The 27578-nt window shown below is 44.2% G+C and overlaps 1 protein-coding gene across 5 annotated transcripts in view; it reads right to left on the reverse strand.

Annotated features, from left to right (window-relative positions):
* Positions 1-26560, reverse strand: part of LOC139563063 (E3 ubiquitin-protein ligase Arkadia-like) — a 50883-nt gene extending 24323 nt beyond the window's left edge. For 3 of the 5 annotated variants that reach the window (XM_071381331.1, XM_071381329.1, XM_071381326.1), the window contains exons 1-3: positions 26151-26559; positions 17576-18552; positions 7007-7133 (exon numbers count right to left, since the gene is read on the reverse strand). In XM_071381331.1, the coding sequence (XP_071237432.1) occupies positions 7007-7133; positions 17576-18467 (1019 nt within the window). In that variant the 5' untranslated portion in view covers positions 18468-18552; positions 26151-26559. Of the gene's footprint in view, positions 1-7006; positions 7134-17575; positions 18553-26150 lie in introns of all 5 variants that reach the window. The other 2 variants (XM_071381327.1, XM_071381328.1) reach the window with 2 other exon arrangements.
* Between the last annotated feature and the right edge of the window lie 1018 nt (positions 26561-27578).

Below are 27578 nucleotides of genomic sequence, written 5' to 3' on the forward strand. Positions count from 1 at the left end.
TCACACCCTCTATCCCAACCATTATCCTCTCTGCACAGTAAACAAAGGATCTTTTAGCGGAAAACCGGTATTGCTCATCCTGCTGCCCTTTGACCTACACATCCAGTACTCCTCGCTACACCTCCCCCTTCAGAAACAGCCCTTCTCTGCATTCTCCTGCAAGCCAGGGCATCTCTGGGAGGTGCAGGCAAAGATGGGGAAATAAAACACACACACACCCTCTCGTTAACTAACTACACTCTGCTCATTCACTTCCCGGAAATACCTAGGGAGAATATGGTCAACCTAGCATGAAGAGAGAGGGAGAGAAGGAAGATAGAGGGAGAGAGATAAGGGGAGAGAGAGCGAAGGGAGTGAGGGATATCTACAGGGAGAGAGAGGGAGCGATACAGTGAGAGAGCGGAGGGAGGGAGATTAAGGAAGAGAGCGAGGGGGAGGGAGGAAGAGTGATAGAGCAAGTGAGGGAGCACCAGAGAGGGAGGAGGGAGATGGAGAGCAAGGGCTGGGGTGAGGGAGAGAGAGAGAGCAATGCTTATGTAAACCCATCTGTATCACACTCCAAATATTTACACACTCTCTGAAAAAGACAGCCCTTTTCTATTTCTTAGAGGGCCCTTAGTGATCTCTTCCCCCCCTTACTGATCTCCCCCCCGATCTCTTCCCCCTGAATATTTCTGAAAAGGCCAGGCACGTTTAGCCTTATCAACTCTTGGATAACACCGTTTAAAATAAGTCACACTGCACAACCTGAATACATCTACAGAGGAGCACTGTCAGGGAACAATCACGGGCAAGCTAATCGTGTGTCTGTGGGACAGAGGGAACATGGGAGAAATTAACAGGGCCACTAAAGCTCCAGTCAGTCAAGCCAAGTGGGTGAAATTCTCCATTGGGGTTCCAGACCTGCAGAATGGGCTCACTGAGATGGTGAGCCCAGAGAGAGTGGTCAGATGAGCTGGCCTCTGGAAGAGGGGCTTGGCTTCACTGCTAAAAACAACCGGAGGCATGTGGCCTGATCCCCAGTGTAGCTCTTCTCTGGGTATGCTATGCACTATGCAGAGCTATAGAGAGACCCTGCCTGCCACCCTGCTATTACACTCCACAGCAGCCTGAACTGGTCTCTAAACCTGTTCTTTAAACTGCTCATCCACACAATCAACAGTATGTTATTACTCTTCTTGTTCCTGCTTTGGTTCCTCTTCGCACGCATGCACGCACACACTTTCCTGAGATGTGAAGACTTGCTACTATTAACACCCCCCCCCCGCCTAGAAACCCCCCCGGTTTTCCCCCACTCCCACATTCCACTCACAGCACATACACACAGAGAACTGGGAGCCTGGAGATGAGTCACGTCAACGGTCAGAGCCTGAGAGAGGGAGCTCCACCAACTGACCTTAGGTTTCACACAGAGGGTCCCATTCTGGGAACAGCCAGACACTACTCAACACTTCATTGCACTGCCCTACATACAGAACAAATATCCTACATCTAAAAACCTACCCTTGAAAACAACATGATCACATTCCTTGCAGGCACTAAATGTATTATACGATAGATACTGTAGGTCAATATCATAGGACTCTAACTGGGCCAGATATGGAGTTGCCTATTTTAGTGTTTGTTGTTTGTAGAATGTGGAGGGGGCTCCTCTCATCCTGAAAATAATGGGAAGTGATGCCACATGACTGGTCATACCAGAGAGACAAGAGGCTTCCAGAACCTTCTCTGGCCACAACGGGCCTGTTTAGACAGAACACTCCATGACATGGCTGTGCTGTGTACCTCCTCTCTAGCCATCATTGAGTAGGCCATATTTGGCTGATTATCTTCCTGAAAGCATAATGACTGGGTTTAACAAACTTAAACTTATTGATAACAATGCTAGCATGCTATGCCAAGGATTACATTAGTAAGGAGCATAATTACACAAGGTGGATTAGCTAGCTAGTTAACACACTATACAGTGACAGAAACCAACCAATCCACTAACATGCAAGTGAATGACACGGCCTCATTAAGTTTGCATTTATGTAGCTAGCTGAGTATTTACTGAAGCAAATTAGTGGCTCATTCAAGGACACAGCAGCTGGGAGGCTCACCTGGGATTACTAGCAAACTATCTCCTCTCCAGTCAGCCATCCATTCCCCTGATCAATAGGCCTTACTTACTGCCACCCTGAACATATGCATGTCATTCAGATGAAATGGAAAAAAACATGAAAACGCAGAGGGCTCATTGGGCTGGCCACTCCTGATATCTTTAGACCTATGGTATGCTTTGTGCACATCTAGAGATTGGTGACAGGCACAGGGTTGAGAGAATTTGCCTATTCAGAAAACCTGCAGTAAACCTTGAAGTATTTTTAAGTGTCAGAACAGTGTTTTGACCTGCCATGGGATAAAAAGGATACATAAAATCCCCTATGTAGGTTTATTTTGATTACTTTACTCCCCAGATACCTAGCCATTACATACAAGCAGGAGCAACCAGTCATTCAGGGCTGTTTTGAGCCCCAGCTGTTTATCTTTTTTTGTTTCCTGTTTTGCACGTTATTTTGGCATTAATACGTGTCACATATTTGTTCCAAAACAATGTATTTAAATGTTTTTTATATCACTGAGTTAATAAAGCCGCATACCAAGTTGGTCTCTTTTTTGCTTTCTTGAGAAGGGCAGCTCCAAAATGCAGGGGTTTCAGCCTAGCTCAGTGCTTCTGTGGTGGAGGGGCAGACAGCAGAAAATACGGAGCGTAGCGGTTGGTAGTGTTGTCGAGTTGCGCCGTGATTGGCTCAGTGTTCTGTCACGCATGGGGACATTACATTTTTTAGATTTTTTTTTAAATGTAACCTTTATTTACCTAGGCAAGTTAGTTAAGAACAAATTCTTAATTACAATGACAGTGTCAGAACAGTGTCAGCGGTGAACTACATCACCGCAAAATCTACGGGTAGAGCTCAAATTCAAGCCCCTTGGGTGCTGCCATAAAATTACATTAGCAGTGTCCATCCAAGAAGGCTTAAGGTCATTGGCCACAGATAAAATTACATCAAATCACGTTAGATCTACAGTAGCTTTGATTGGAATTAAAATCTTAGCTAGCAGTCATCATGAATCAAGTCGACAATCTACTGATAAATCCTTTTCAATCACTGTCATATGAAGATAAATAATAATGAGAAATTATAGATAAAACGTATCGGTGCTCATCGGCCATTGGACAAACATTACACAACAAGTTGGAAATCGTAAATTCAACAATGAGTGGTTTGAAAGGAATCCGTGGCTAACTGCAAGCATTGCTAAGCAATCACTAGCCTGCTATTCTGGTGGAGTGGGTGTGTGGTCCAACTCTGGGTTTAAGGGTCTCTTTTCCAAGATTAAAAAGGATAAACATTCAACATTGGCCATGCTGTCAATCCAGCATGACTTCTGTCGTGCTCAAAACTGGAAACTCTTAACTGGGAAATCTCAGACTTCAGTGAGTTCAGGACAACTTTTGTTGTTGTTTTTTTTTTTAGAGTTCCCAGTTGTCTTGAAAGCACCATAAATCCAGAGAATGCCAGACTGATGATAGAGTTTGATGCCAAAATTTGCCCACGAAGGACCACCGCGCCACTTTCCTGTTCAAGTGAGCACAGCATAACACTGAGTCCAAAAATATCTTGTATGCTGCTGCATAAATGTAATATGCCAGGTAGATATGTATACTGTAGCTAAGAAAGTAATACTAAATGTATGTTGTGTAGTAAGCTGTTAGTAGCCCATGTGCCTCACTAATAATTTCATCTATTTTCACCTACTGATCTGACTTGGTGGTGCCTATAACCTGTTTTAGAGAAATTCAATCATTGAATATTGTAAGAGCTTTCATTGTCTGCCTATATGCCGCCTTTATTTATCCTACGGTTCTGAATTGGTGTACAGGGAGAACACTGTAAAAACAGCCCATTTCAAAAGTGCTAAACAAATAGTTATATTGAAAAACATCTGTCCTAACTCGCTCATTAATGTCTTAATCAAAATAACAGATTGCCTCATCCTCACGTCGTCCCCTTACGCCATAGTTTGAACATCTCAATTGTCAGTAGAAACCACATTTCTTTAAGCAGTCAGCCATATCAGCTATGTTTTTTAAAGTCAGTAAATTAGGCTGAATTAACTGTTTCGCTGCCAGACAAGGCTCCGCTGATAGCCAGGAGTAGCAGTGGTAAGGTGTTGGGACTGCTGTTGGGACTTTGCTATTGGGACAGCTTTATGTACAGTGCATTTGTAAAGTTTTCAGACCCCTCAACTTTTTCCACATTTTGTTACGTTTATTCTAAAATGGATTTAAAAAAATACTCATCACACAATTCCCCATAATGACAAAGCAAAAACTGTTTTTAGAAATTCTTGCAAATGTATTCAAAATAAAAAAAACAAATATCACATTTACAATAGTATTCAGACCATTTACTCCGTACTTTGTTGAAGCACCTTTGGCAAAGATTACAGCCTCGAGTCTTCTAGAGTATGAAGCTATAAGCTTGGCACACCTGTATTTGGGGAGTTTCTCCCATTCTTCTCTGCAGATCCTCTCAAGCTCTGTCAGATTGGATGGGGAGTGTCGCTGCGCAGCTAATTTCAGGTCTCTCCAGAGAAGTTCGATTAGGTTCAAGTCCGGGCTCTGGCTGGGCCACTCATGGACATTCAGAGACTTGTCCCGAAGCCACTGCTGCATTGTCTTGGCTGTGAGCTTAGGGTTGTTGTCCTGTTGGAAGGTAAACCGTCGGCCCAGTCTAGGGTCCTGAATGCTCTGGATCAGGTTTTCATCAACATCCCCACAGCATGATACTGACACCACCATGCTTCACCGTAGGGATGGTGCCAGGTTTCCTCCAGACGTGCCGCTTGGCATTCAGGCCAAAGAGTTCAATCTTGGTTTCATCAGACCAGGGAATCTTATTTTTCATGTTCTGAGTCCTTTAGGTGCCTTTTAGCAAAGTCCAAGTGGGCTGTCATGTGCCTTTTACTGAGGTGTGGCTTCTGTCTGGCCACTCTACCATAAATGCCTGGTTGGTGGAGTGCTGCAGAGATGGTTGTCCTTCTGGAAGGTTCTCCCATCTCCACAGAGGAACTCAGGAGCTATGTCAGAGTGACCATCAGGTTTTTGGCCACCTCCCTGACCAAGGCCCTTCTCCAATCAATTGAATTTACCACAGGTGGAATCCAATCAAGTTGTAGAAACATCTCAATGATGATCAATGGAAATAAGATGCACCTGAGCTCAATTTCGTCTCTCATAGTAATAGGTCTGAATACTTATTTAAATTAGGCATTTGTTTTTCATTTTTAATACATTTCAAAAAATTCTAAAAACCTGTTTTCGCTTTGTCATTATGGGGCATTGTATGTAGATTAATAAAAAAACATGTTTTAGCGATTTTAAAATAAGGCTCTAATATAACATTTGGAAAAAGTCAAGGGGTCTGAATACTTTCCGAAAGCACTGTAGGCCCTAACAGTTTGTGGGCACCGTTTGTCACCGTTATAGTGCAATAAATGTATTGTTTAGTGTTGTGTTGTGGCTTTGCTGGCATGTATAAAGGTTTTCTACAAGATAAACGCTACAGTAACTGAAACCGACCATTTGATTGCCGGAGCAGAATTTCTGCTGGAATTCTGCTCATTTGTCTCACAAGAGGCAACGCATATCACAAAGAGAGCGCAATTAATTTGGGTTGACAGAGTGACTTTGCTGGCAGGAGTGAAATTCACAGGCCTTGCTATTTCTGGCAGCAGAGGGTGAGATAATGGAATCAAGCTGGTGGAAATGATTCTCAGCGCTATGCACCAAGACACCTCAATAACAATTAAAGAGAGGAGAGGGGTTCAAGGAGAGGAAGACAAGGGGAGACAACTAGAAACAAATCCGAGAGGAACACCACTATAACAGTACCGATATACTGTAGCATAGGGCTCTCACACTGGCTGGCACTGCTGTAAAATCCCAATGAATGAGATCAACTCTCCTCAGGTCATGGCAGAGAGCATTTTCAGAAGACATCCCACATGAGTCAGATAGAGAAATCATGTAGGCCTAGGTCTATGTAGAAAGAGTACACTCTGGGTACCCACTTCACAAAGCCTGCCAAAAGCCCTGGTAACCTGTAACCAGCTGGCATTTATTTCCCATGTTTTAGTAATCATATCGGTTCAGGAGAGCGTGCCGCGAGAAGAAAAGCAAATCCACCTGGATCTAATGTCCTGGTTCTCTAGATCAGAGACTGTACCAGAGAGACGAACTGAACCTGCAGTTCCCTGACAGGGGCATCAGAGGTAACTGGACCTGGATCAGAGTGAACTGAGGGTCAGATGAGAATGCCCTGGGGGGAGAGAGGGTCTCTTGTTAGATTGTTCATGGATGGGGAGAGAGCTTGTGTATTACTGTATGGAAGCCTTGCCCTTGAAGAAGACAGCGATAGCAACAGCTGGGAGAGCTGTGGAATGCCAGTGCAATGCTGCAGCCTGCCAGCTTCACGGCCAATCCCAGATGAGAATTATCTCCCCTGCCATAGCGATACCAGTAACTTCTCCATAGGGGCCAAATAGCACTCCAAGAGCCGACACTGCATTTCTGAGGTATCCTGGAAAAACACTACCCCAGCCCAATGTGGCAGTCTCAGTAAATGTTATGACACTTGATGAGAAGCCAGTGCTCAGCGAGCCTCTATTAGACACACCACAGTTGACTGTGATTATATCGACAGAGCCACGAGGATAAAGTACTGTCAGTACTGCAGGGCCAGGCTGTCTCAGGACACAAATGAAGGCTGGTGTCATTTAGATTGCTTTCACAGCTTAAAGATGGGGAGAAATATTGAGATGGATGTTTTTACTCCCGAGAGAGAGAATTTCACAGCCAAAGTACTTTACCATGTCACTTCATTCGATTTTCCACTGTGGTTCATTAGCTCTGTACAGCGTTGATCTCCTCAGAGAGGAGACGGGGGAAGGTGCTCACCTGAAGCCATCTCCCACGTTGACTATCTCCACCTCGCTGTCGGTGGAGGTGACGTTGATCTCCTCGCTGGCTGGGACAGGGGGTGCTGGGGTCGCCTCGATCACCACCACGTCTTCATCCAGAGAACCTGGAACACAACACAGTCAAATCAAAGTTATTCATCATATGCGCCGAATCAAATCAAATTTGATTTATTTGTCACATACGCCGGATACAACAAGTGTAGACCTTACAGTGAAATGCTTACTTACGAGCCCTTAACCAACGATGCAGTTAAGAAAATAACAACAAAAAAAAAAAAAATGAAAAAAGTAAGAGATAAGAAAAACAAATAATTAAAGAGCAGCAGTGAATAACAATAGCGGGGCTATATACAGGGGGTACCAGTACAGAGTCAATGTGTCAATGCGCGAGGGCACCGGTGTCGAGGTAATTGTTATAATTATGTACATGCAGGTAGGGTTGTTAAATTAATACAACTGGTATAGACTATATAGTGAAATGCTTGCTTACAAACCTTTCCAATTGATGCAGAGTAAAAAAATATGTAATTGTTTTTAACACAAGAGGAATAAAATAAAATACACAAGAATGGAGCTATATACAGGGAGTACCAGTACCAGATCAATGTGGAGCTATATATACACAAAAGTATGTGGACACCCCTTCAAATTAGTGGATTCTGCTATTTCAGTCACACTGGTTGCTAACAGTTGTATAAAATAGAGCACAAATACATGCAATATTTTTATTTATTTAACTAGGCAAGTCAGTTTATTTATTTATTTAACTAGGCAAGTCAACAAATTCTTATTTACAATGACGGCCTACCCCGGCCAAACCTTAACGACGCTGGGCCAATTGTGCGCCGCCCTGTGGGACTCCCAATCACGGCCGATTGTGATACAGCCTGGAATCGAACCAGGGTCTGCAGTGACGACTCTAGCACTAAGATGCAGTATCTTAGACTGCTGCGTCACTCGGGAGCCAAAAGCTTAGTGACTTTCAACATGGCACAGCCATAGGATGCCACCTTCCCAACAAGTCAGTTCGTCAAATTTCTGCCCTGCTGGAGCTGCCCCGGTCAACTGTAAGTGCTGTTATTGTGGAAATGTTTATGAGCAACAATGGCTCAGCCGCGAAGTGGTAGGCCACACAAGCCACAGAACAAGATAGCCAAGTGCCGAAGCGCGTAAAATAATTGTCTGTCCTCGGTTGCAACACTCACTACTGAGTTCCAAACTGCCTCTGGAAGCAATATCAGCACAAGAACTGTTCGTCGGGAGCATCATGAATTGGGTTTCCATGGCCAAGCAGCCGTGAATCACGCTTCACCATCTGGCAGTCCGACAGACGATTATGGGTTTGGCGAATGCCAGGAGAACGCTACCTGCCTGAAAGCATAATGCCAACTGTAAAGTTTGGTGGAGGAGGAATAATGATCTGGAGCTGTTTCACGGTTCAGTCTAGGCCCCTTAGTTCCAGTGAAGGGAAATATTAACGCTACAGCATACAATGACATTCTAGACGATTCTGTGTTTCCAATTTTGGGGCAGCAGTTTGGGGCAGGCCCTCACAAAGCGAGGTACAAACAGAAATGGTTTGTCAAGATCGGTGTGGAGGAATTTGAATGGCCTGAACAGAGCCCTGACCTCAACCCCATCGTCCACCTTTGGGATGAATTGGAACGCCGACTACGAGCCAGGCATATTCGCCCAACATCAATGCCCGACCTCACTAATGCTTATGTGGCTGACTGGAAGCAAGTCCCCACAACAATGTTCTAACAGTGGAAAGCCTAGTGGAAAGCCTTCCCAGAAGAATGGAGGCTGTTCTAGCAGCAAAGAAGGGACCAACTCCATATTAATAACCAATGATTTTGAAATGAGATGTTCGACGAGCAGGTGTCCACATACTTTTGGTAATGTAGGATATGTCCATGAAGGCAGGGTAAAGTGACTAGGCATCCGAACAGATAAGAGTATACTGGGGAGAGAGACATCCAGCAATTTGTAAGTCCTGATGTAAACATTGTTGAACTGATAATGATCAAATGAGACTCTTTGCTACGTGAGAACCTTGGACTGTAGTCATATAAAGTGGCCAGAAATTCTCTTTACGTAATTAAAATTGCAGCCATTTTAGTACGCAGTTAATTCCAGAGAGGTTATACTGTACATGTCTGTTGCTGTATATAGCAGGCTCTGTTGCTAAGATGGCTGGTTGACAACACATCAGCTCATGTGTGTTACGCAGCAACAAACAACCTCCACCAGCATCTTCTGGTGGTTCTTCCTCACCAGGGGAGAAACACACCCAAAGCTAAATAGGAGTATCAGTATAAATGAATAGTGATTGTGGTGTGGGTGTGCAGGCTAACAGTCTGTGTACTGGGCCTGTGTGAAATGTAGGTCAGTAAATGCTGCTCTGCTCTCCACTGTCTGCAGGATTTGCAGTGCAATCTCTGCATCTGCACTGATTGGTCCCCTGTCCAGTTCTCATTTCAGCCATGCCTGACCTGGCCTCACTGTCAGGAAGAGGCCTGGAGTGTGTTCAATACACTTAACATTTCATAACATCGCAACCAGGAAGGCAAGAGGCTTGTTGTTTTTGTCACACCACCCCAAACAGCTAGTTCTAAATGTGGCACTTAAACTCACTGTCTGTTTAATCTACAGACATATCTTACAAGATTAAAACGTACAGTTCAAAAACTAAATTAATTCTAGTCCAGTGTATTATTACTATACTGAAATGATTTTCTAACATTAGGTTCAACTGTGCCATGTGTTGCCTCATAGATGCTGTGTTTCTGTGTAGTGAGCAGTGGCTTGTTGCTCTAGTGAACATCAGCCCTCCCGAGTGAGTTCTATTGCAGTGGTCCACTGGGTGCTGCTGCTTAGCACCCTCTCCTAACCTAGCTACCTCATGAAACATACTGCTCTACACAAACACTTCCTGGTTTAGGGAATGTAAATAAGAAGACTATATGACCTCACATCTAAACTGTGAACAATGGCCGATGTGACTATTGACATGGACAAATAAGAGAAATGTCCTGGCTGCTAGCTTTGAATAGAGATCTATTTCAGTGTGTAGTGTCTGCATTCTCCATTTTGCAGTTGAGAGAAGGCAGAGTGTGACCTCAGGGTGTATGCAGCTTGGCCTAACACAGTATGATCAGTTGCAGATAGAAATGTAATATATAGAACTGTCATGATTTTCGTACCCTACTGCATGGCATATGTCTATATTGTGACATGAATACAGGAATTACAGTACTAAAACACTCCTGTCATGTCAATGTATTTAAAGTCTTGTGAATAGGCAGCTTGGTGATTGGGCCTTTTTATGTCCATTATATTCATCCCCTCCTCTGGCCAATAGAGATCCATCTCTACTGACTGCCTCCCTCCCTCCTCTCATCTGCTGAACAATGGCATAGTTTCTCTTCAGAGCCCTTGTTGTTAGCAGGCTACAGTGGGGATTAGAGCTCAGTGCTTGAGTCAGTCCTCTCCACCCACCTACTTCCCATAGCAAAAGACACAGTGAGAGGCAGCCTTGCCCCATGACCCCCCCGATCCTTCCCCAGGGCCACTGGGTGGAAACACTATTACAGATTAGCTACATGAAGACATTAAACTGAGAGAGGTGAAAAAGGGTCAGGCAGGAATGGAAAATTAAGAGTTCCTTGAAAAATGGCGTTCTTTGGCTTGTGTTGTAGCGGTGCAGCTCGGGAAACAGCAGGTGGTTGTCAGAGGCGTGCTGTGCTGCTCTACCCTGCTGTATGTGGTGTGTTGTGGGAGGACAAACAGGGTGCATAAACCCAGACACCTGCAGCTCAGACCGAGGAAGAGGCCTGGTTTCTGGGCTGCCAGGTTTGGCGCTCTGGGTAGAAGAGCGGAGACACATGCCCTTTTGGTGCGAGGTCGGTTAGCCCTCCCATCAGCAGTACCTATCCACCTTGCGTGCAAAGTCTATTTTTCACACATATTCACAGGTCGGGGTGACTCAGGGGTGTGATAGAGAGGAGCCAGTGAGTGACCTCGGTAGAACAAAGAGAATGTGCTACATAATAATGACCGTGCGCAAGACTGAGATATGTGGGAGGGAAGGTGCTATTGCTAATCAACAGGAAATTCAAATGTGCATATATAGTCGAACTTGAAATGTGTGTGTACAGCACCGGGCCATTCTATAGCACCTTTTATAGCGAGCGACGCACGCCCTCATTTGTATGTCTCAAAGTGAAACACATACATTAGAGCTCCATCAAAGCATGTATATTCATGGTAACTGCTGAAGAGCTGGCCTCAGAGGTTCCTAAAGAGGCATATGAATATGAGAGGGAAAAAAACTGTAATGTCTCTTGAACATAGCCCTCTTTGTTTCAGGCATTTTCAGCCTATGTAAATGTATAAAAATCCTAACAGGCTTGGCCATGGCCCAGGGGTCATAATCCAGCAAAACCTTGGGCTTAACTTCGCTGTGTGTATTCCACTGCACAAGAGCTATGTCAAAAGAATGGAAAATGCTGGACTTCTCACTGCATCTACCCCTGGCACCTACAAAGATGCATAGAGCTCAAACACTGGACAGAATTTTTCTTTTTTTAATGATTCTTCAATACCCACAGATACATCCACAGAGATGGTCGCCTCGCTTTGAGTCCTTAGGAAACTATGCAGTATTGTTTTTAAATGACTATCGCCACCTGTAGCACTCACTTGTCATCATGAAGTGCTTTGCGAGACTAGTCAAGGATCATATCACCTCCACCTTACCTACCACCCTTCAGTTTGCATACAGCCCCAATAGGTCCACAGATGATGCAATCGTCATCACACTGCCCTATCCCATCTGGACAAGAGGAATACCTACGTAAGAAAGCTGTTCATTGACTACAGCTCAGCATTCAACACCATAATACCCTCCAAACTCATCATTAAGCTTGAGGCCCTGGGTCTCAACCCTGCCCTGTACAATTGGGTCCAGGACTTCCTGACGGGCCGCCCCCAGGTGGTGAAGGTAGGAAACAACATCTCCACTTTGCTGACCCTCAATACTGGGGCCCCACAAGGGTGCATGGTCAGCCCCCTCCTGTACTCCCTGTTCAACAATTGACTGCGCGGCCAAGCACGCCTCCAACTAAATCATAAAGTTTGCAGACGACACAACAGTAGTGGGCTTGTTGGCGCCCCCCCTTGGGTTGTGCCGTGGCGGAATTCATTGTGGGCTATACTCGGCCTTGTCTCAGGATGTTAAGTTGGTGGTTGAAGATATCCCTCTAGTGGTGTGGGGGCTGTGCTTTGGCAGAGTGGGTGGGGTTAAATCCTGCCTGTTTGGCCCTGTCCGGGGGTATCGTCGGACGTGGCAAACGTGTCTCCCGACCCCTCCTGTCTCAGCCTCCAGTATTTATGCTGCAGTAGTTTGTGTCGGGGGGCTAAGGTCAGTCTGTTATATCTGAAGTATTTCTGCTGTCTTATCCGGTGTCCTGTGTGAATTTAAGTATGCTCTCTCTAATTCTCTCGGAGGAGGAGGACCTGAGCCCTAGAACCATGCCTCAGGACTACCTGGCCTGATGACTCCTTGCTGTCCCCAGTCCACCTGGTCTTGCTGTTGCTCCAGTTTCAACTGTTCTGCCTGCGGCTATGGAATCCTGACCTGTTCACCGGGCGTGCTACCTGTCCCAGACCTGCTGTATTCAACTCTAGAGAAACAGCAGGAGCGGTAGAGATACTCTTAATGATCGGCTATGAAAAGCCAACTGACATTTACTCCTGAGGTGCTGACCTGTTGCACCCTCGACAACCATTGTGATTATTATTATTTGACCCTGCTGGTCATCTATGAACATTTGAACATCTTGGCCATGTTCTGTTATAATCTCCACCCGGCACAGCCAGAAGAGGACTGGCCACCCCTCATAGCCTGGTTCCTCTCTAGGTTTCTTCCTAGGTTCTGTCCTTTCCAGGGAGTTTTTCCTAGCCACCATGCTTCTACACCTGCATTGCTTGCTGTTTGGGGTTTTAGGCTGGGTTTCTGTACAACACTTTGTGACATCAGCTGATGTAAGAAGGGCTTTATAAATACATTTGATTGATTGATTGACGAGACAGCCTACAGGGAGGAGGTGAGGGCACTCGGTGTGTGGTGTCAGGATAACTACCTCTCACTCAACATCAACAAAACAAAGGAGATGATCGTGGACTTCAGGAAACAGCAGAGGGAGCACCCCCCTATCCACATCGAAGGGACAGTAGTGGAGAAGCTAGAAAGTTAAGTTCCTCGGCGTACACATCTCACAGACAAACTGAAATGGTCCACCCACACAGACAGTGTGGTGAAGAAGGCGCAGCAGGGGCCTCTTCAACTTCTGGAGGCTGAAGAAATGTGGCTTGTCACCCAAAACCCTGACAAACTTTTACAGATGCACAATCGAGAGAATCCTGTCAGGCTATATCACAGCCTGGTACAGCAACTGCACCACCCACAACTGCTAGGCTCTCCAGAGAGTGGTGCGGTCTGCACAACACATCACCGGGGGCAAACTACCTGCTCTCCAGGACACATACAGCACCCGATGTCACAGGAAAGCCAAAAAGATTGTCAAGGACAACAACCACCCGAGCCACTGCTTGTTCACCCCACTACCATCCAGAAGACGAGGTCAGTACAGGTGCATCGAAGCTGGGACCGAGAGACTGAAAAACAGCTTCTATCTCAAGGTCATCAGACTGTTAAACAGCCATCACTAACACAGAGAGGCTGCTGCCTACACAGAGACTCAAATCAGTAGCCACTTTAATAAATGGATCACTAGTCACTTTATACAATGCCACTCTAAATAATGCCACTTTAATAATGTTTACATATCTTGCATTACTCATCTCATATGTACAGGTGAAGTCGGAAGTTTACATACACTTAGGTTGGAGTCATTAAAACACGTTTTTCAACCACTCCACAGATTTCTTGTTAACAAACTATAGTTTTGGCAAGTCGGTTAGGACATCTACTTTGTGCATGACACAAGTCATTTTCCCAACAATTGTTTACAGACAGATTATTTCACTGCATCACTATTCCAGTGGGTCAGAAGTTCACATACACTAAGTTGACTGTGCATTTAAACAGCTTGGAAAATTCCAGAATATGATATCATGGCTTTAGAAGCTTCTGATAGGCTAATTGACATCATGAGTCAATTGGAGGTGTACCTGTGGATGTATTTCAAGTGCCTCTTTGCTTGACATCATGGGAAAATCAAAAGAAATCAGCCAAGACCTCAGAAAAAAAATTGGAGACCTCCACAAGTCTGGTTCATCCTTGGGAGCAATTTCCAAACGCCTGAAGGTACCACGTTCATCTGTACAAACAATAGTACGCAAATATAAACACCATGGGACCATGCAGCCGTCATATCGCTCATGAAGGAGACGCGTTCTGTCTCCTAGAGATGAACGTACGTTGGTGCCAAAAGGGCAAATCAATCCCAGAACAGCAGCAAGGACGTTGTTTAGATGCTGGAGGAAACAGGTACAAAAGTATCTATAACCACAGTAAAACGAGTCCTATAAATCGACAACCTGAAAGGCCGCTCAGCAAGGAAGAAACCACTGCTTCAAAACCGCCATAAAAAAGCCAGACTACGGTTTGCAACTGCACATGGGGACATAGACCGTACTTTTTGGAGAAATGTCCTCTGGTCTGATTAAACAAAAATAGAACTGTTTGGTCATAATGACCATCGTTATGTTTGGAGGAAAAAGGGGGAGGCTTGCAAGCCGAAGAACACCATCCCAACTGTGAAGCACGGGGGTGGCAGCATCATGTTGTGGGGGTGCTTTCCTGCAGGAGGGACTGGTGCACTTCACAAACTTCACAAAATAGATGGCCTCATGAGGGAGGAAAATTATGTGGATATATTGAAGCAACATCTCAAGACATCAGTCAGGAAGTTAACGCTTGGTCGCAAATGGGTCTTCCAAATGGACAATGACCCCAAGCATACTTCCAAAGTTGTGGCAAAATGGCTTAAGGACAAGAAAGTCAAGGTATTGGAGCGGCCATCACAAAGCCCTAACCTCAATCCTATAGAAAATTTGTCGGCAGAACTGAAAAAGCGTGTGTGAGCAAGGAGGCCTACAATCCTGACTCAGTTATAATCAGCTCTGTCAGGAGGAATGGGCCAAAATTCACCCAACTTATTGTGGGAAGCTTGAGGAAGGCTACCCGAAATGTTTGACCCAAATTAAACAATTTAAAGGCAATGCTACCAAATACTAATTGAGTGTATGTTCTTAAAATAAAGTGGTGATCCTAACTGACCTAAAACAGAGAATTTTTACTTGGATTAAATGTCAGGAATAGTGAAAAACTGAGTTTAAATGTATTTGGCTAAGGTGAAGGTAAACTTCCGACTTCAACTGTATTTTCTACCATGTCTTGCATCTTGCCTATGCCACCTGACCATCGCTCATCCATATTTATTCAACCTTTATTAAACTAGGCAAGTCAGTTAAGAACAAATTCTTATTTTCAATGAAGGTCTAGGAACAGTGGGCTAACTGCCTTGTTCAGGGGTAGAACTGACCTTGTCAGCTCGGGGATTCGATCTTGCAACCTTTCGGTTACTAGTCCAACGCTCTAACCACTAGGTTACCTGCCGCCCCATATATTTATGTACATATTCTTATTCCATCCCTTTACGTGTGTATTAGGTAGTTGTCAGTAATCTAACAATTTCACTAGATATTACTTTTACTGCACTGTCGGAAATAGAAGCACAAGCATTTCGCTACACTCGCATTAACATCTGCTAACCATGTGTATGTGACCAATCAAATTTGATACACCCACAGACACACCCACACTAGTCCTGTGATATTGTGCTTTGTTCATAAAATAGCCTAGCTCTGACTGTGAGCGAATTCATCAATCAATATATAGGCAGCTTTTCTCATTGCTATTGAGCACACAGAGCAGGCAAGGTCTGACACAAACCAAACTTGGCTCAGGGATTAAAATGGTCTCTTCCACGATCAGAGGAGTAATGTATCTTTTACTGGAGCTTTATTTGGATAATTTTCTCTGAATAAAATAACATTTTACTGGAGTCATGTGTTTGAGAGTGTAACGAGCATTCGGTTGATGTTCACTTTCAAATCAAGTGCCTTTCCAAATAAAGGGGAGAGGGAGACGGTAAACAACACACAGTTCTGGCTAGAGTGAGAGAGAAAGAGCGAAAGTGCTGCTGGCCTGGTGAAAGAAATCGCAATTCTGAGTGTCTTCAAATAGCCCTGGTAGGACATCTTTCAGCAAGATGGAACAAAAACATTGTAATGGTTGCTTGGCCTCTAGGCTACACATTTCATTTCAAGAGAATAACACCACAGAGGCCAAATATATTCCCCCCAATACAGTTACAGTGAGACTGGATAAAACTGTAGGAATAGGCTGTGTACACACTAAATGTACATTCTGAAAGCCATTCATGCATTCCTTCGCTCAGTCTTTTCTCGGAGGCTAAAAATATCAATTGATCTCAATTCTGAGCAAAGCGGATTCACAGAAATTAGCTTGCATTCCATTCATTTGACAACATATTTCTGGGGTGTGATGCAACACAGACTTTGACTTTGGCTAATGTGGACAAAAGTATGACATGTTTGGCTCTGCAAAATCATGAAGTCCATGACCCCCCACCCCCACTCCATACTAATAAGGCCTGCAAAGCAGACAGCTGGGAAACAGAGCAGTTGGACACGAGTGAACGGTGCTACGGATGGAGTCTATCTGTGATTTAACTCTGGCTGGCTATTTAACAGTGAGCGACTCCTTTGCCTCTGGTCTGACTTGTGGGGTGGCAGATAGACTAGTGGTTAAGAGCACTGTGCTAGTAACCGAAAGATCGCTGGTTCGAATCCCCGAGCCGACTAGTGAAAAATCTGTCAGTGTCCTTGAGCAAGGAACTAAGTTGCTCTGAATAAGAGAGTCTGCTAAATTACTACAATGTAAGGACCAGTAGAATTTACCCTGGTCAGAGCAGCTTCATGTCATTGCAAGCTCAGTGTCAGAGGAGTGAGGAAGATGTTCCTCTCTATGGGGATTGTGTATGTGTTTTTTCTCACAAAATGCCAGCTACTGTTGTTGTGGGGGTGCACATTTAGGAAGTGGGTTACTCTTTTGACTCCTAGATGGAGCAGACCTTTACTGACAAGTTTCTGAAATACCAGCCCCTTGTGTCACGTCTGAACAGCATTGGCTATCAGTGCAAACTTTGTAGTGATGATATTTGGGAGTTTCGGCCATGTACATAGGCTGACAGTACATAGCCTTCAGATTGCAGACCTGCGTAGGACAAAGGCAAAGCAGCTAGCGAGGTACTCCTCTGTGTCAGCAGACATGGGCAGCTTAGCTGTATGGAGAAGGATGTGTTTTCTGTATCCATAAGTGTCCATATATCCATGACCTATGAAATGTTTGAATCCTTCAACTGTAATGTGTGCGCGCACAAGAGAAAAGGTCTGAAGCACGCACCAGAGTGCATAAGGAGGGTGAGTTTACCTGTGGCCACAGCTGCGCTGCTTGGCTGGCTGCTACTGCTGCTGACGTCTACATACAGCTCGTCCTCTGCCTCTGTGGACGAGGGTGAGGATGACTCGCTGGTCAGCTCCTCACTGGAGCTGCTGGTGCTGTGGAGCAGCGCGTACTTCCTGCGAGCAATTACCTCCCGCTTCTTCCTCTGGAGAAGTAGGCGCTCTTTCTGCTTCTGAGTCCGCTGGATGGCGCCGGGCCCAGGCTTCACAAACCGCTTCCTATGCAGTGACCGCCGCCCGCTCAGACACGGCCGCTTCAGCAGCACCGGCTCCACCTCCAACCGTGCCCACTTATGAGAGCGGCTTCCCCGAGTCCGACCCAGAATGGTGCGCAGACCCACCCCGGTCCCGCCCCCTGTGGTGGAGACCGGCACCTGCTGTGGGGGCTGCGGTCCCCCTGTTGCTCCCGTCCCTCCAGCCTCCACCTCTGAGCTCAGAGTGTCCGAGTCCCCGAAGCGCAGGCTGGAGGAGGGAGAGGAGGCACAGTCACTGAACGAGGACTCTGGGTTGCGTTCGTCCTCGCTGCGACGCTCCAAGAGATCTGGCTGGTGGCGCTGAAGGGGAAGAGAGCCCTCACTGACACGACCCTCCTTCAGGGAGCAGTCCGAAGGCCCTGGCTGTTGGCTCTTGCGCTTTTTGCGTCCGGGCAGGCCCCTGTCTGGGTCTCTGCGGGCCCCTGTGTGGCTTAGAGGCCGGTGCCTAGTCTCGGCACACAGCTGTGCAAACTCGCTGCCTGCCTTGCCGATCACCTCCATGTTGGCAGGGAAGCTCTTGGCTGTCTCCATGGGCTCTGGGTTGGCCAGCGGACCCTTCAGGTGCTCCTGTCTACCCTGGGCCTCAGAGGGCACCTCGCTCTTCATGCTGCCTGGTCCACGCAGAAGCAACGCCAACTACACTTCCACCAGCTCCTATAGGTCCATTGGCGGCACCGCAACTAACCTAGTTCTGTGAAACAAGAGAAGATAAACGTTAGACACTAGCAAAGTGCGATCATTATTTTTCAATGGAGTTTATGAACAGAAATATGGGCTAAATGTATTATGATAATAATTACATGTGGTGGTAATATAGGGGCACTCGCTATCTCGTTGTGTAGGCAAAAACAGTGCACCATGGTTTGTTTTTTGAGAGCAAATGAATTGAGGCCTTGGGCTGAGTCAGTTGTGTAGCATTTGTTTTATTATCCATTCCTGGCAGTGCATGACTCAGACTGGGTGGTAATCTGGGACTAATCTCAGTATGCTGGCTAGGCTTGATGCTGTAATGAAGGAAACTGATGAGCAAAGTAAGGTCATGCAGCCCGGCAATATGGAAAAAGTGGAAACAAACACTGGAGCATCTCTTTTACCAGTTTAATGTTTCCAGCTCAATTCTCTATTGTAAAGTGATAAAACCATGGAAAGGCTGCGTGGGGAGATTAGGAGACATTTTCATAATGGCATTACCGGAACAGAACGGACTGGAGAACTCGCTTATCGATATCTTCAGAAGGTTCCAGGCTACAAGCAACCAATGCTAAGCATGCATCCCTTTGATATAGATCTTGTAAATAAAAACAAGCATGCTGGCATCAAAACACTAGCCTAGCAGAAACTCTTACCTAAATGGAAGCTTCTAGTCCTTCATATAGGCCTAATCTCACCACTTTCCTCCTATCCATCCACCCTCACCATTTATCACGCTTCCCTTCTCCATCCCTCACCATTTATCACACTTCCCCTCTCCATCCCTCACACTTCCCCTCTCCATCCCTCACCATTTATCACACTTCCCCTCTCCATCCATCACGCTTCCCCTCTCTATCCCTCACCATTTATCACGCTTCCTCCTTTCCTAAAATTGTCTAGTCTAATCACACAGTTTCTATTTAAAAAAAGAAGCCTTTCACCAAGGGGAGGACAGAGTAAAATGTCTTCTGCTTCAGTGCAGTCACCTCAAGTCCTTTCCTTTGAATTATGAAAGCAGCCATCTGTTTAAAAAGGCACGTTGGCTCCATTCATTGGCCTACTTCTTGGTGTGGTATAACGTGCACACACAGCTGGCAGGGTGGTGTTTTCCTATACTTGATCCACCAGTAAAACACCTCAAACTAAGATTCAGAATAAAATCCCACTTTATGAGGTGTATTTATTTAATGACACAAGTGAACTGGACATTGTAAATTATCCTTTACAAGCCTTATAATGGTTGGCCTAATGAAGCCCGCACTGATTAAACAGTAATGTGTAAAAGACATACTAATTGCCATTCTCCAGCCTGCAATATCCTGTGTATTGACAAGGCTCAGTTTGAAAACAATGAAGTCTATGGTATAAAGCGTTGTTCACACTACAGGCTTTAATGCTCAAATCAGTTTAGTTTTTCAAAACTGCTTTGGAATACTGACTGTCCAAACAGCAAGTTACAAGTGACCATATCGGATGTGTGGGAGTTCAGTCAAAATTATTTTGCTGACATGGCTACGCTAGTTGTCATAGTCACAACAGGTGTGTGCTCTGTAGTGGAGGCTGATTGGTGGTGGTGCTCCTGCTTCCTATCACTCAGAAGTGATGTAGCAAGCTGAGGTGACAACAATGGCTGCCATGGACATTTCCCAGTCGCTTTGAATGTTCAAAATCATTATGTAATAAGACTAAGCTTCAAACGATAAAATGAGTCAACTTTCAAATCGAGTCCTTTTTGGCTAGCCGTTCAGCTTTCTAGCACATTCACTCATTTGTGTGTGTTGTGAAACTAACATTCTATCTGATCAAACTGTCAGAGTAGCTAGCAAGCAACAAGATATGCCAAATAGCAGTCTAAAAACCAGTTGAGGGCAAATAAACCAGATTTAGACAAGCTGCAAGGCCAAGAATTAGATTTGTATCTGCTTTCAAACCACATAGAGTGGTTTCAAATGTAGCTTGTAATATCAGATTCCATGTCCTTTTTGACTGTTCAGACTGCAAGAAAAGGACATATGCATCAGATATGGGGGGGAAAAAAGAGGATTTGAGTCACTTCAAACTGCCAATGTGAACACGGCTTTAGTGGCATAGGCTATAACAATGCACCACAAGACACAAGCACACATTATAGTAAGTGAAGGTTCTGTTCTGTCTAAGCGTCAAAACACATGTATTTACTGTTAGTTGGACCCTATAAAATCCACGATGTGGAGAATAATGGCGGAATCACCGAATCCAGACATTAAAACGGAATTCAACCATATTCAAAAACATATTGAACTTAGTAGGGAAACAAGTAAATGTATTGAAAAGTAATACATGCCTAAGTTTATCATAAGACAAGAACAGAACGCATCAGTCATTTGTATTTCCTGCAACTTTCTGAAGAGGCAATGAGAATGCCCGTCTGTGAGGTGCGAGCGTCTACCACTTTGTGTAGCTGTTAGCGATGATGCTAACTCAAACTCTGATAGATGGAAAAGCTCTCCCAAACTTTCTCAATTAATGTTAACTACTAAGTAGCCTATGCTTACCTGGCAGAATGATATCATGAGTATTTGTTTAGCAAACTCTACCCTTATGTCTGCTACAAAAACAGCATTCTCTTGCTAGGTGCTCACTTGAATTAAAAGGGTAACTACATTCCAAAATATAAATATCTTAGATTTTTCCCAGACCCAAATAAATTGTCTCCTGTTGTGGTTTAAGCATTTTTGTGTTCTTAAAACATGAAATTTTGTTGTTTTTCTATTAAAACATCTGGTTGAGAGCGAAAACCTGACAAAAACTGGAACATTTCAGAAACCTGGGAAAACTAAGAGAAATAATTTGAGAGAGAAAAGGAATTGGCAAAAAATTATAACAGATTTTATAGGGCCCTATGTTAGCACATCTCAGGCAAAGAAAAAGAAAAGCACCCAGCAACTGTGGTCAGGTCACAGTGTTTTCGCCGTAGCTATAGCAAATACTGCAATACTATCCAGTCTGTTGCATTCCATTCGCTGACCCTGAGATCTTGATGTTACACAACACCACACATGAGCATGCAGCACTATTAGCTTATTTAATGATCATAAAGCGTGTGAAAACCTGCACCTGGAAAGTAGTGCAGGGTGTAATTTGGTGTATTCATGAGCATACACCAGAATGCAAACTTACTGCAAAACCCAGTCAGTCAGTGAGTGCCTGGGGTGGAAGCCACTTCCCCCACCCATTATTTGGACAAGAGTAATTCCATAGTTATGGATGTTACATTTGCATGCAAAACCACAACTTTAAATGTCTCACAGAATGGACAAACAATATATAAATTAAAAGTTTGATGTGTTTGTCTATAGTACCCCTTGGGGGGAGTGTATACAATATTGGCATGTTGGTTTCACTTTAAAATGAAAAAAATACTTTCTCAGGTTGACCTTCTGCTGGAATTCTCCATATGCATATTAAATCCCAGTGACCCATAAGTAGATTGAGGCATGCAGGAAACATAAGGATTGTGTGGGTGCTTGTCTTCAAACTGCAACGAAACCCTCAGGGTTCATCGAATCCTCGATCATCGAATCCTCATGAATCCTCCACAACTCAAGGATTTGTGTAGCCCTGAGTTGACTACCATTAAAACATGATATCCACCTCACAAACTAGACAACAGGAGAGGGTATCTGGCCAGGAGCCCTCAATGTGTAGCCTAGCCTACTAAAGAAAACAAACATTGAGAGTAGCACTGAACAAATACCTGATACAGTATTCATGAAAACACTTGTGTATCATGACTGTGTTTCCATCTCATGAGCAAAAAGAAGGAAGAGGATGCCGCAGGTGGAGACTTCTGAGAACTGGGGCTCGGGGGGGAAGGTGGGGGTGGGGGCGTTCTGAGATGCCCCCTCCCTGGGTTCCAATGTATAACTGCTGCCAGGGAACCAAAGCCCCGACCCATGATCCTCTGAGGCTCCCCCTGTGAGCCACTGATGAGTCCCTGTGCCACAGAGCGAGCAGCGCCATGACACACAGCAGCTTCAGAGGACAGCCACCTTGGCAATCAATCCCCCCTGGCACCAAGGTGGAGACATTTCAGAGGAGAGGGCGTTTATGGGAAACTGCTTTAATTCATTCCTTGAGGAGCACAATGCAGACCTATCTTGAGCTTCTCGGCACACAGTTTCAGCAATGGCTTCTGAAAAACCAAATCTACCACCTACGCAAGGACACAAATTATTAAACCTATCCCAAACCTTTACCTAATTTAGCTTTTTCTATTTTGAGTGCAGGTTTGTCAATGTGTTCTGTGCAAGGTGTGACTCAAATTGTGGGGTGAATCAGAACTCAATATGCAGTACTTCTACCAGTCAATAATTGAAGAAAACAGTGCAATGAACTGCAGAACAGGAAGTTACACATTCTTGTCTCTTCAAAAAAAGGTAGCCAACATGTTAGCCAAGAAACAAAAAGCGAACAGCTTTGAGTAAGCAGGCACAGTGTTTCATACATTGCTGCTATGATAGGCCCTTCTGAGAAGCTAAGATGTCATCCTCATCCCAATCACAGGGATTCTTCTAATGCCGTATGAACCAACCAGCACTGCTAACATTGACAGCATTCCATACTGCAAATGGGATGAAAATCCCCTAATGTGCTGACAAGAATGGCCATTTGTATAAACAAATAAATAATCATTCAAAGAATGAACACCTAGACAACCTTTGAGTGATTAAGCATGGGTTTCCTATTAGTGCATGGTACTATATATCCTACAAGGTTTTGACATCTCAAATACAGGCTTGAGAGAAGTGCCATGATGTAGGCGTATTTCAATACTACTACAATTCTGTGGGCAGAACAGATGTGATTACTTCTGATGATAAAAACAGTGATATGACTGTTCAAGTCAAACTAAAACTGACAAAAAAATAACCATGCTGATGTGCTGAGAGGAAAATGCTGAAATAGGCACCACTATTATCATTCTATAACTGTGCCACTGCTCTGCAATATGGCATCTAGTGGGTTTTAGAAGCTGCCATAGTAACAAGGGAATGTGTGTAGCTACAATTAAGTTTATTTCTAGCTCATATAATTTAAGGTGCTCTGCCATTTCCTAAAATTATAACAGTTTGCCTAATTTCAGTTTATGTGACAAAACAACCAAAATAGTGTAAAAAACCCGGTCCAGCGCAGCCTAGTTTCACAACTGTCTCGATTCGAATTCGGGTTGGTGACGCCATTACTATGCAACCACCAAGCGGATCACTGCTGGATGCTGATACATTTAGCTAGCTTGTCTGGGCTTGTTGCTGTTATTGTACCATCTAAACCGCTGTGAAATATATTTTCCATAACCAAAAATATAGTACTTTCAGCTGCTCGAAGCTGGTGTACAAACCCGAAAGTAAAAGACGCAATAACTACATTTAATTACGTAAGCATAGAAATAGAACACTTAACAGAGCTACCGCTTCCAAAGCCCCGTTTCCACTGGCACTTAAAATGTTGGCCAAATTCGACCTGGGTCGAGGGAAACCCGGGCCAGCGCAGCCTAGTTTTACAACTGGCTCGAATTCGGGTTGGTGACGCCATTACTATGCAACCACCAAGCGGATCACTGCTGGATGCTGATACGTTTAGCTAGCTTGTCTGGGCTTGTTGCTGTTAGCTAGCACATGGACAAGCGGTACTGCAGTAGCTAGACATAACACAAATTACCACCAAAGCTGGATCCTTTATTAATTTGTACACTACACAATACACTTTTATGAGAACTATCACCCCTCAAATGCTAGCTACCAAATTAGAGTTGAAACAAGCTAGCTAACGTAATCTAGCAGGAATTTTAGCTGGCCAGGTCGTATTTAAAGCTAGCTACATCATATCAAACCGGTCGCCTGGTTTGCTAGCTAGTTAATAGCCAACACCATGGCAAGCAAGGTATGAATTATTAGTTATGCTAACAACAACGCTAACGTTTAGTTAGCGAACGTCAGCAAGCTAAATACATGGTTGACTGGCACTTCAACATCTTGCTAGCTAGCAACATTAGCGAAGCCAGCTGCAGTCACATACTGGCTACCTAGCAACATGACATCATTTCTAATTTCTGGGGGGAGTGGAAATGCAATTTGAGCTATCCCACCAAGGCCACCCCAGCCTGGGTTGAATTCAAAGTGCCAATGGAAACGCGGCTTTGGTGTTGCTTTCAATGAGAATGGCAGATCTATAACTTACATTTCTATGTGAATTTGTTCGGTCACCCAAAAAGTTACATATTGCAGCTTTAAATCAATCCAGTGATGTGTTATTGTTCTCCAAATTGTGACTATGAGATTAGGTGTCTTCTATCATAGATAAAGAGTAGCATCAACGCAAAAAGAATGGCATCAACATCGTGAACATAAACCAAAACATGTCATGAGGGAAGAAGTGTTGGTGCTTCTTATACTACAGTGCAGAGAATGTAGGGCAGGATAATTAACGATTGACTGGTCCCAAGTGTACACATCAAGTTTTCTAATAATGAGTCATTCGGTTGACAAATTTTCTCCTTTATGCAAAAAAACCCCCATTTAAACCATTGTGACAGTATTTGCCTAATGTTTTCTGGCGTGTACTAGGCCTCAGTCAGAGATATTTCCTCATTTGGTCTCTGGCTCTTTAGGTACATAACCCTATTAATTGTCCAAGCCTATCGATTTATTTAATCTTTATTTAAAAAAATGCATATTTATTTAATTTGGACCTTTATTAAACTAGGCAAGTCAGTTAAGAACAAATTCTTATTTTCAATGAAGGTCTAGGAACAGTGGGCTAACTGCCTTGTTCAGGGGTAGAACTGACCTTGTCAGCTCGGGGATTCGATCTTGCAACCTTTCGGTTACTAGTCCAACGCTCTAACCACTAGGCTACCTGCCACATAAATATTACAACCAAAGCCATACCAAATTTGAAATAGACTGCTGCAAGCGTCTCCAGCATTTTGTTTTCTTCTCTAGCAATATTAACGTAAGTCAACAAACATAACACGCTACCAGGCTGATTTGACAGCGCAGTTTCACTACTTGTAAATAATGTGATGAACATTTCGACATCATCCTCTGTCAGTCACAGATACAAAATATTTTGATGTTGCCCAACTTTAACCAGCACTAGTAAGCTAACGTTTAAGTTAGTTCTACACGGAGTGGTCTTATTTTGTTAACTTAACGTTAGCTACTTGGGTTACGTCCGAGTTCGTAGTAAAATGTAATAAATGGCTATAGCTACATGGCCTTGGCTAACTAGTTTACTTAGTTAGCAAGATGGCAGGGCTGCGAATCTTCACATTCAAAGGTTGGGTTTCTCATGAACTCGCTGATAAGATCCTATTTGCTAATAACCAATGTAGCTAACTACCTAGCTTGTTCGCTAGCCAACCTCAAAATGGCTCACAACAAGACATATTAGCTACTACCACACTACCGTACCAAGCTAGCTAACGTTAACTACTGAATCTTCAGAGCAAACAATAGCTTGCTGGCTACTGCCTGGCAGTGTTAGCCAGCTAACGTTGAGAGAAAAACAAAGGCAGTTATCGAGTTAGCTAACGTATATTAACTCAACACATACCTGTACTCTCTTGAAATGGGCTTCTGTGTTATTTCGTGGCTCCCTTTGAATTGCATATGCCCTGAATGTACTTAAATAAGCGACACAAGTAAATCGCGATCGAACGACAGTCACCGGGTTGTGAAACTGACAACAGGAACAAAATCGAAGTGGGCCCGTGGCAATACCAACGTCGTTACAAATCAGCGCTTGGATGAAGACCCGAGAGAAAAATACTTAATATTTTTCCTGGCTTTATGTGGCATATTAACACAGTACGCAATACATACATCTACGAAAAAACAGAACTTCCATTCCATTTGCCTTCAGGGCCCTTGATGAAGTCCCCATTCCTGCCTCTTCGAGGCGTCCACTGTTGTTTACCCAGCTCGACTCGTCCGTTTACTCTTGATGGCACCTAGGTTGGGTTGCTGGACTTGTGTGAAACTAGCCACAATAAGGATTAGCCACAAAAGTGTCTGGAATTTGCAATTCGCCTTCAAAATAAAAGGCTCCCATTGAAACATGCAAACGGATACAAATAGTGGAATAATGCAATATTTGGAATAGATCCTGCTAAACAAGTTTGGAATGTTGATAATTAAATTCAACAAAATACAATAAGTAGTTAATTTGACAAAAAAAATATTGAAGTCGCACTGTGGAGGTATTAGATTTCAGAACTGTGTTGGGGACATACTTATATCAGCCTACTTGTGACACCCACAGAACACAACTGTGAAGAGTCTACACAAATGTTAGCATTTTAGCACGTATTGCAGGACCCCAGTTCATGGACCCAACATCAATAGGTAAGGCTGTACAGGGCATATAAGTATGTCCCCAAGACAGTTCTGAAATCTAATACATCCACAGTGCGAATTCAACTTTTTTTCTGTTGGTCAAATGAACTACTTATTGTCTTTTGTAGACTGATACCTATGGATCTTGGGTCCATGAAATGGGGTAAGGGTGTACAGTGCAATATGAATGCCAATACACATATGCTCAGCAAAAAAAGAAACATACTCTCACTGTCAACTGCGTTTATTTTCAGCAAACTTAACATGTGTAAATATTTGTATGAACATAAGATTCAACAACTGAAGCATAAACTGAACAAGTTCCACAGACATGTGACCAACATAAATTTAATAATGTGTCCCTGAACAAAGGGGGGGTCAAAATCAAAAGTTACAATCAGTATCTGGTGTGGCCACCAGCTGCAATAAGTACTGCAGTGCATCTCATCCTCATGGCCTGCATCAGATTTGCCAGTTCTTGCTGTGAGATGATACCACACTCTTCCACCAAGTCACCTACAAGTTCCCGGACATTTCTGGGGGGGAATGGCCCTAGCCCTCCTATCCAACAGGTCCCAGACGTGCTCAACGGGATTGAGATCAGTCCTCGGTGTAACGCTCATTCCTTCGGCGATAAACGCGAATC

This window comes from Salvelinus alpinus, chromosome 33 (assembly GCF_045679555.1).
Source record: "Salvelinus alpinus chromosome 33, SLU_Salpinus.1, whole genome shotgun sequence".
Lineage (NCBI taxonomy): Eukaryota > Metazoa > Chordata > Actinopteri > Salmoniformes > Salmonidae > Salvelinus > Salvelinus alpinus.